This window comes from Chamaea fasciata, unplaced genomic scaffold, assembly GCF_029207755.1.
Source record: "Chamaea fasciata isolate MVZ Bird 193981 ecotype frontalis unplaced genomic scaffold, bChaFas1.0.hap1 SCAF_458, whole genome shotgun sequence".
In the NCBI taxonomy this organism is placed as follows: domain Eukaryota; kingdom Metazoa; phylum Chordata; class Aves; order Passeriformes; family Sylviidae; genus Chamaea; species Chamaea fasciata.
In genome coordinates, this window is record NW_027094543.1 from 22,340 (window position 1) to 32,046 (window position 9,707).

At 52.1% G+C, this 9,707-nt stretch overlaps 1 protein-coding gene across 1 annotated transcript; it reads right to left on the reverse strand.

The window, feature by feature from the left end:
• Nucleotides 1–333: 333 nt before the first annotated feature.
• Nucleotides 334–7,642, reverse strand: LOC136305509 (homeobox protein Hox-A10-like). Its single transcript, XM_066208754.1, has 2 exons — nucleotides 6,891–7,642; nucleotides 334–617 (listed from the first exon to the last, which is right to left on the reverse strand). The coding sequence occupies exons 1-2, from the start codon at nucleotides 7,603–7,605 to the stop codon at nucleotides 334–336; spliced, it is 999 nt and encodes a 332-aa protein (XP_066064851.1). The 5' UTR covers nucleotides 7,606–7,642.
• Between the last annotated feature and the right edge of the window lie 2,065 nt (nucleotides 7,643–9,707).

Consider the following 9,707-nt stretch of genomic DNA (forward strand, 5'->3'; position numbering starts at 1 on the left):
ATTAAAGGAAAATAGTGAAAAGAAAAGAAAAATAGGAAAAAATAATACAAACAAAAGAAAAATAAAGGAAAAATAAAGGAAAATAATAAAAATAAAGACAAATTAAGGAAGAAGAATTAAAATAAAAGAAAAATATAGGAAGATTTATAAAAATAAAAATAAGAAAGTAAAAAAATAAAATAATGAAAGGAATAAAATTAAAAATAAAACAATAAAAAATAACAAAAATACAGATTAAACGGCCAAAAAAAAAAAAAAAAGAAAAAGCTAATTTCGAAAGCGGGGAGAAGAGCGGCGGTTTGACCCGGCGGGACGGGAGAGGCCGGGCCGGGCTCAGCTGAAGCCGAAGTTGGCGCTGAGTTCCCGGATCCGGTTCTCCCGGTTCATCTTCTTGAGCTTCATGCGCCGGTTCTGGAACCAGATCTTGACCTGGCGGTCGGTGAGGGCGATGCTGCGGCTGATCTCCAGGCGGCGCTCGCGGGTCAGGTACATGTTGAACAGGAATTCCTTCTCCAGCTCCAGCGTCTGGTGCTTGGTGTAGGGGCAGCGCTTCTTGCGCCCGCTGCGCGCCGTCAGCCACGTCCCCCCCGCGCCCTTGTCGGCCTCGGCCGCCTCCTCTGCCGGGAACAGAGAGCGGGGCTCAGCCGGGACATCCCCCGAGCCCGTGTCCGGGACACCCCGAGCCCGTGTCCGGGACACCCCGAGCCCGTGTCCGGGACACCCCGAGCCCTTCTGTGCCTCCTCTGCCGGGAACAGAGAGCGGGGCTCAGCCGGGACATCCCCCGAGCCCGTGTCCGGGACACCCCGAGCCCTTGTCCTGCTCTGCCGGGAACAGAGAGCGGGGCTCAGCCGGGACATCCCCCGAGCCCGTGTCCGGGACACCCCGAGCCCGTGTCCGGGACACCCCGAGCCCTTCTGTGCCTGCTCTGCCGGGGACAGAGAGCGGGGCTCAGGGAGAACACCCCGAGCCCGCGTCCGGGACACCCCGAGCCCGTGTCCGGGACACCCCGAGCCCGTGTCCGGGACACCCCGAGCCCGTGTCCGGGACACCCCGAGCCCTTCTGTGCCTCCTCTGCCGGGGAACAGAGAGCGGGGCTCAGCCGGGACATCCCCCGAGCCCGTGTCCGGGACACCCCGAGCCCGTGTCCGGGACACCCCGAGCCCTTCTGTGCCTGCTCTGCCGGGGACAGAGAGCGGGGCTCAGGGAGAACACCCCGAGCCCGCGTCCGGGACACCCCGAGCCCGTGTCCGGGACACCCCGAGCCCGTGTCCGGGACACCCCGAGCCCGTGTCCGGGACACCCCGAGCCCTTCTGTGCCTCCTCTGCCGGGGAACAGAGAGCGGGGCTCAGCCGGGACATCCCCCGAGCCCGTGTCCGGGACACCCCGAGCCCGTGTCCGGGACACCCCGAGCCCGTGTCCGGGACACCCCGAGCCCTTCTGTGCCTCCTCTGCCGGGAACAGAGAGCGGGGCTCAGCCGGGACACCCCGAGCCCGTGTCCGGGACACCCCGAGCCCTTCTGTGCCTGCTCTGCCGGGGACAGAGAGCGGGGCTCAGCCGGGACACCCCGAGCCCGTGTCCGGGACACCCCGAGCCCTTGTCCTGCTCTGCCGGGGACAGAGAGCGGGGCTCAGCCGGGACACTCCCCGTGTCCTTGTCCGGGTCACCCCGAGCCCTTGTCCGGCTCCTCTGCCAAAGAACGCATCGCGGGGCTCAGGGAGGACACCCCGAGCCCAAACACGGGAGGCTTTCGGCCTTAAATAGGGGGATTCGGCACGAAAATCGGGTTAAAAAGGGTTTTTTTTAGGCACGAAAATGGGGTTGAAAATGGGTTTTTATAGGCAGGGAAATCGGGTTAAAATAAGGGGCTTTCGGCACGAAAATTGTGTTAAAAATGGGGTTTTTTTCGGCACGAAAATCGGGTTAAAATAAGGGTTCTTTTCCGATCTGAAATAAGCTTAGATAAAGGGTTTGTAGGGTCGGAAATAGGGTTAAAATAAAGGTTCTTTCGGCGCGAATATCCGGTTAAAAAGGGGGATTGTAGGGTCGGAAATAGGGGGGAAATTAGGGGGTTTTCGTCTCGAAGAACGGGTTAAATAAAGGGATTTTTTCGGGTTTGAAATCGGGTTAAATTAGAGGTTTTTTTCGGATCTGAAATAGGGTTAAATTTGGTTTCCTTCGGCTCGGAACTGAGGTTAAAATAAAGAGTTTTTTCGGCACGAAGATTGGGGTGAAATAAAGGTGTTTTCGGATGGAAAATCGGGTTAAAATGCAGGTTTATTCGGCTCGGAAATGGTGCTAAATAAGGGGCGGGGTCTGGGCTCGGAAATCAAGGTTAAATCAAGGTTTCCTTCGGCTCGGAAATCGGGTTTAAATGAAGGATTTTTAGGATCGGAAATCGGCGTTAAATGAGGTTTTTATCGGGTCGGAAATCGGGTTCAATAAGGGGGAGTTTAGGCACGGAATTAGGTTGAAATAAAGGTTTATTCGGCAAGGAAATCCGTGTGAAATAAGGGGTTTTTTTTCCAGCACGAAGATCGGGGTTAAATTAGATTTCTTTCGCCTCGGAAATCGGGGTTAAATGAGGGTTTATTCGGGTCGGAAATAGGGTTAAAATACAGTTTTATTCGGCACGGAAACCGGGGTTAGAGAAGGCTTTTTCGGCACTAAAATGGGGTTTAAAAACGGCTTTTTCGGCACTAAAATGGGGCTCAAAGAACGGCTTTTTCGGCACTAAAATGGGGTTCAAAGAACGGCTTTTTCGGCACTAAAATGGGGTTTAAAAACGGCTTTTTAGGCACTAAAATGGGGTTAAAATAAAGGTTTTCCCGGCTCGAAAATCTGGTTTATCTGAAGCGGGCGTTTCCCCGCACGAAGATCGGGTGAAAGGGATGCGGATTCCTGCCCCAAATCGTGTTTAAATCAAGGTTTCCCGGCCCAAAGTCGGGTTTAAGGGAAGAGGTCGGTGCGGGGCAGGAGGCGTCTGGAGCTGAAGGGGTTAAACAGGAGACGCGAGGCCGCGGGTCGGGGAGGGGAGAGATCGGGATTTTGGGGAGAAAAATGGGGATTTGGGGAGCGAAATGGGGGGTTGGGGGAGGGGAGCTGGGATTTTGGGGAAAGCAAGCCAGTTTCGGGGAGAGAAATCGGGATTTTGGGGAGGGGAAATTGGGATTTTTGGGGCGAGGAATCGGGATTTTGGGGAGGGGAAATTGGGATTTTTGGGGCGAGGAATCGGGATTTTGGGGAGGGGAAATTGGGATTTTTGGGGCGAGGAATCGGGATTTTGGGAAAGCAACCGAATTCGGAGGAGATAAATCGAGTTTTGGGGAGAGAAATCGGGATTTGGGTATCTGGGGAGAGAATTGGGGATTCTGGGGAGAAGAATAGAGCATGGAGGAGAAAAAAATCATGGGATGGGGAGATAAGTGGGGGTTCGGGGGGAAAATCGGGATTTGGAGGAGGGAAATGGTATTTTGGGGGGGAAAGAATGGATTTGGAGGAGATAAATCGGGGTTTGAGGGGACGGGAATCAGGATTTGGGGGGAAAGAATCTGGTTTGGAGGAAAGAAATGGGGGTTTGGGGACAGAAATCCGGGGTTTGGGGAGATAAATCAGGGTTTGGGGAGGGAAATCAGGGTTTTTGGGGTGGGGGAGTATCGAGTTTGGAGGAGATAAATGAGGATTTGGGGGAAAGAATCGCGATTTTGGGGGAAAAGAAACGAGTTTAGAGGAGGTAAATCAGGATTTGGGGAAACGAATCGAGTTTGGAGGAGATCGGTCAGGATTTGGGGAGAGAAATGGGGATTTTGGGAAAAGAATCGAGTTTGGAGGAGATAAATCAGGGTTTGGAGGAGACAAATCGTGATTTGGGGAGAGAAATGGGGATTTGGGGGAAAGAATCGAGTTCGGAGGAGATAAATCAGGGTTTGGAGGAGACAAATCGGGATTTGGGGAGAGAAAAGGGGATTTTAGGGAAATGGAACGAGTTCGGAGGAGACAAATCGGGATTTGGGGAGAGAAAAGGGGATTTGGGGAAAGAACCGAGTTCGGAGGAGACAAATCGGGATTTGGGGAGAGAAATGGGGATTTGGGGAAAGAATCGAGTTTGGAGGAGATAAATCAGGGTTTGGAGGAGACAAATCGGGATTTGGGGAGAGAAAAGGGGATTTTAGGGAAAAGAACCGAGTTCGGAGGAGACAAATCGGGATTTTGGGGTCAGAAAAGGGGGTTTGGGGCGAAAATGGGGTTTTTAGGCGATAAAAAACCAGGATTTTATCGAAGCCATCGGTGGCCCGGGCGCGGAACCCGCCGAGCTCGCGGGGTGAAGCTGCCCTGCCTCCCCCGCGATAATTAATTAAACAGCGCTAATTAACACCGCCCCCCCCGAGGTCAGGGAGGGATTTCGGGGTTCGCCGCAGCCCCAGATCACCCCCAAAACCCCAAATCCTTTCTCGGCGCTCCCAGGCGCGGTTTGGGGGGGTTTTTTGGGGGGAAATAAATGGATTTCCAGCCTTTCCCTGCAGGGGAAACAACCTGGGGGGAATTGGGGGGAAATCGGGGAAAAGTTTCGCGCGTCCCGAAATCGACCCCGGCGGAACCTTTGGCTTCGGTCGCCAGGAGGGAAAAATCCTCAATCCCGGGGAAAACTCGAGGGAATTCGGGACAAATCCTCGGGCCCCAAATTTGGGTGAATTCCCCGAAAATTCGGGGCTCGGCCCCGGAACCTCGAGTGACCCCAAAACCTGGGAGCGCTGCTCGCCCCAAAATGCTGAAAATCCGCCAGAAAATGAAATCTTTAAATTAAAATCCAACAGCAAACGACCGAAACCCGGGCTCGGCGGAAACGCAAACCGCAGCTCGCGACCCACAAATCGCCCGAATTCGCCCCAAAATCGCTTCCGACCGCTCCAAACCGAGATTTTCACCCCCCGAAAAAAAAAGCTCCGAAATCCGCTCAACGCGGCGCCACCGCCTCCGATCCACCACGCCGCCCAAACCCCTTTTTATTATTATTATTATTATTACTATTTATTATTATTTCTTCCTGACATTTCCGTCCTTTCCGCCCGCAGCGCGAATCCAGCCCAAAAGAACCTTTTTTTTTTTCCTTTTTTTTTTTTTTAATTTGTTTTTGGGTTATCTCCCACCAAAACCTCTCCCGGCGGCGGCGCGGGCGTCGAATTTTGCGGGGTTTTGATAACCTTGACTTTGCTTTTTTTTTCCCCCCCTCGCTTTGTTTTGGTTTGTTTTGAGTTTTTTTTTAGTGTTTTTTTTCCCATTTCGGTTTTTTTGGGGGGCGTCATCGCAGCTCAGCCCTCAGATAAAATCATTTCCCCCCAGCCAAGCCAGAAAGGGGAATTATTCAACAAAACAAAGCTGGGTTTAAAACAATGTGGATTTTTGGGTTCCGCTCCCGTCAGGGCCGATTTTGGAGAGGTTTTGTTGGGGTTTATTTTTTTGGGACCTGGATTTTGGGATATTTTAATCCCCAGAGCACAGGCAAAGCCAGGCTTAGATCCGAGCGGGATTTTATTGAGTGGTTTTGGGTTTTTTCCCCCCAGAAAACTCAATCCATCCCTTCCCATCATCCCCGCGGTCTGAATCCGCCTCTGGAATCGCCCGGGTGGGGATTAAAAAGGGGAAAAAACCCCGAATATCCCGAATTTGGGGTGTTTGGGGTTTTTTTTCCAGCCCCTCTCCAGCAGCTTCCCGTGCCAGAGCCTCGCCTCGGCGAAAAGAAAAAAAATAATAAAATAAAAACCAAACCCAAACCATCTGCTCAGCACAACAGAAACATTTTTTCGCCTCCGCAAACGAGACCTCGGTTGGCCGGGAACAAAACAAAATTAAAAAAAAAAAAAAAAAAAGAAAGAGTTCAATAGGGAAAAAAAAAAAAGCTTTTTTTTGTTTTGTTTTTTTTTTTCCCCTCTCCCGGTTCCCAGCCCTGGAAGGAGCCGCAATTCCCGCCCGGAGCCGCGGATTCCGCCCGGCTCCTTTTTTATTTTCCATAATTTTCATGATTTGAATTTAATTTTTTATATTTTTATTTGATCCCGAGCCAAGGCCAGAGGAAACCAATTCTCGCCACGCGCGCGGAAATGAAGAATTTCCCCTTGAATTTAAAAAAAAAAAAAAAAAAAGGCGAAAATCGGGGTTCGCCCCGCCTGGAAAATAATTAAAAAAAAAAAACAAACACAAAAAATCACTCCCCGAGCCCAGAAAGCCCCAAAATCTCCACGGTTCCAAAGCGAAGCGAATTCCGACTTTCCAGCCTTTCTCTGGCACCCAAAGCAGATTTCCTTCCGCGCTCCCTGCTCCCGTCCCTCTCTCCAATACTAAAAACAAATCCAAATATTTATAAATATACATATTTTCGACACCACCACCCGAGGGATTTTTTTTTGGGGGGGGGGTTTAATTTCCCCACAGATATAAATATAAATCTTTATAAACACCACGATTCGAGGAAATTTTGTGTGTTTGTTTTCCCACATCTATAAACACCCACCGATATAAATACAGATATTAAAAAAAAAACCCCAAAACCACCACGATTTGAGATTTACAGGAATTTTTTTGGCTTTTTTTTCACCCCGCATACATAATTTTTTTTTTTTTTTTTTTAACGCCACGATTCCAGATTTTGGGGGATTTTTTTTCTTCCCCCCCCCCCCCTTCACCACCCGCAAATTTTAACCCCCCGAATTTCCGCTGGGGGGAAGGCGGCGGGTGGGTGAAGGAGCCAAGGGAGCGCGTTCCTGAATACTCCACCTCGAATTCCACTCGCCCACCGCCAAACCCCACCACCGCGCCGGCAAACTTCAAGGAAATAAAAACCAACAAGCCCAACGCTCCCCCCCCCCCAAAAAAAAAGCCGTTTTCTCTCCTACCTTTGGCCTCGCAGTCGGAATTATCCGTGCTGCCCGCGTCGCCGCTCTTCCCCCGCTCCTCGTCCGCCCGGGCCGCGCTCGCCCTGCCCCGCTCCGCTTTGACCTCGCCGGCCGGCGGCGGCGGCGGCGGCTCCCGCCGGGCCGCGCCCGTCGCGGCGGGGCTCCCTCGGCAGCGGGGCGCCGCGCTCCGGGGGCTCTGCCCCGCGGCTGCCGGCGGCCGCCCCTCGGCCTTTGCGGGGCTTTTCTCCGGCGCCGCGTAGCCGTAGAAGGCGGCCCCGGGCGGCGGCGGCGGCGGCGGCGGCGGGAGCGGCTCGGGCGGCGGCGCGGGGAAGGGCGGCGCCGGGCCCGGGCCTTGGGGGCTCTGCCGGGGCCCGAACATGCAGCAGCCGCTCTCCTCCTTCACGGCGGGGAAGGAGCAGCTGGGCCGGGCGGCGGCGGGCGGCGTTTGCCGCGGCCTCGGCCCGTCGGGCTGCGGGCTCGCCGCGTTCTGGGGAGGCGGCGGTCGGGGTTCGATCCGAAAGGCGGTTTTGGGGTCGGCCCAGGTGTCGAGCTGCGGCAGGTACGGGGGGAAGGAGGGTGCCAGCGAGGCCTCGGGGCTTTTGGGGAGGCTCGGGAGGGTCGCCCCGAAGTCGCCGAAGAGCGGCGGGCCCGGCGGGGGGAAGTCGTCGTGCCGGGGCAGCGGCTCCATCAGGAACGCGGCGTTGGGACAGGACATTTTCTCGCGGAGCCCGAGCGCTCCCAGGGAGGAAAACTCCTCCAGCCAGGGGCTGACATCTTTTTTTTTTTTTTTTTTTTTTTTTTTTTTCCTTCTTCTTTTTTTTTTTTTTTTTTTTTTGGTACAGAAAAAAAGGGGGGGAAGGAGGAGGAAAAAAAAAAAAAGAGAGAGAGAGAGTGGGAAGGGAAAGAGGAGGGGAGAGAGAGAGAGAAAAAAAATTAAAAAAAGAAGCGCGGAGCGGTGTAATTACCCACGCGCTTTTCCACCCCCCACACACCCTCCCCCCCCCCTTTTTTTTTTTAATTTTTTATTTCTTTCTCCTTTTCTTTTTTTTCCCCTTTTTTTTTTTTTTTTCAGCCCCCTTCCCCCACGTGATGTTCAGGCCAATGAGGATTGAAAATGGCCTTGATGATTCAGACGGCGGAAACGTCACCGGGGGTCAAGTTTTGTCGCCGCCGGGAGCGACTCGATGGAGCAACAGCGACATCTGCCCGCTCCGGGCCGGGACCTTCACGTTGAACAAAGCCCCGAGCCCTCCCCGATCCTCCGTTCACCGAGATTTTAGGGAAAAGCGAAAAAAAACCCCAAAAACCAAAAAACCCGGTGAAAAAATTCGGGGTTTTCACCCCAAATTCCACCCTTCCCCCCCCCCCCGGCGCGCGTTTCTGTTGCCGTGGTGACCGCCCAAAAAGCCCGTTTGAAAAATTAAAATTAAATAAATAAAAGGTGTCTGTTTCTTCTTTTATTTCTCTTGGTTTTCTCTCTCTCTGCTTTTTTCTTTTATTATCTTTTTTTCCTCGTAATTCTGTCCGCCCCGCGTCGCTCAAAAATCCGCTTTTTCTGCCCCAAATTAGGGGGGGAATGTTTAATTATCGCTAATTCCATCCCCCCCCCCCCATCCTCCTCCTCTTCCTCCTTCCCCTTCCTCCCTCGGCCGCTCCTTCCTCCTCCTCCTCCCCATCCCATTTTAATTTTTATCCCGTTTTTTGGGGGCTCCGGGGGGCCGGAAGGATTTGGGGGATTTCGACCCTTCAGGACAAAAAGCCGGGGCGGGGGCTGGGGGAGAGAAAATTGGGGAAAATCCCCCAAATCCCCAAAATTCCTCACCCGGCGCTTCTCCCGAGGCGCCCGCGGCTCCTCGGAGCTGCTCGAAGTTTTATTTCTCCCTTCCCCTGACGAATTAAAAGGATGAAATCCCGGTTTGGTTTTATTTTATTTTCCTTTTTTTGTTGGGTTGTTTTTCTTTTTTTGGGGGGGGGGGGAGGTTTAAAATATTTTTTAATTTTTTCCGCCTTTTTTTTTTTTTTTTTGTTTAAATTCAATTTTTAATTGATTTTCTTCCCCTCCTTTCCCATCAGGACGAAGGTTTCGCCTCCTCCTTCCCCTGCCCCGGCAGCTTTTTTTAATTATCCGCTCTCATTCCCGACCTGGAATTTCTGGGATAAAAAGGCAGCTGCGGGAAGGAGGGGGGAAACAGAAAACAACAAAAAAATAAAGTAAAATCCCGGCGGAGAGAGGAGGGAAAACGCGCCGGGATTTGGGGGGAAAAACCCCGGGATTTGGAGGAGAAAAAAAAGCGGGAATTTTGGGGGGCAAAAAGCCGAGATTTGGGGAAAAAAGGAGGAATTTGGAGAGCGCCACGCGCGGGGGCTCCGCTGCCTCTTTTTCTCCCCCATCCTGCCCAAATTGTACGAAAAATTAAGGAAAAAAATCTCTTTTTTCTCCTGGATTCGGGCGGATTTAAAGTTAATTTAATTCCCGCAGTTTCCCCCGCATTTACTTTTTTTTTTTTTAATTATTATTTGAATTTTTCTCTTTTTCCGGCAGCGAATAACGGAGCAAAGTCACTTTTTTTTTCTTTCTTTTTTTCCTCCCCGGTTTTTTTCCTCCCTCCTCTTTTTTCCCCGCCGCCATCCCACAGCTCAAACTGGGATTTTTGGGGGGGGAATTTGAAAACCTCCCAGGGAAAAGAAAATGTAAAGCCCCAAAACCGCCGGAATCGGAGTTTTTTCCCCGTCGCCTCCAACTTTATTTCCTTTAAAATCCCTAAAATCCCTAAATTGGGATCGAGGGGTTTTGGTTTTTTTTTTTTTCCCATCGTT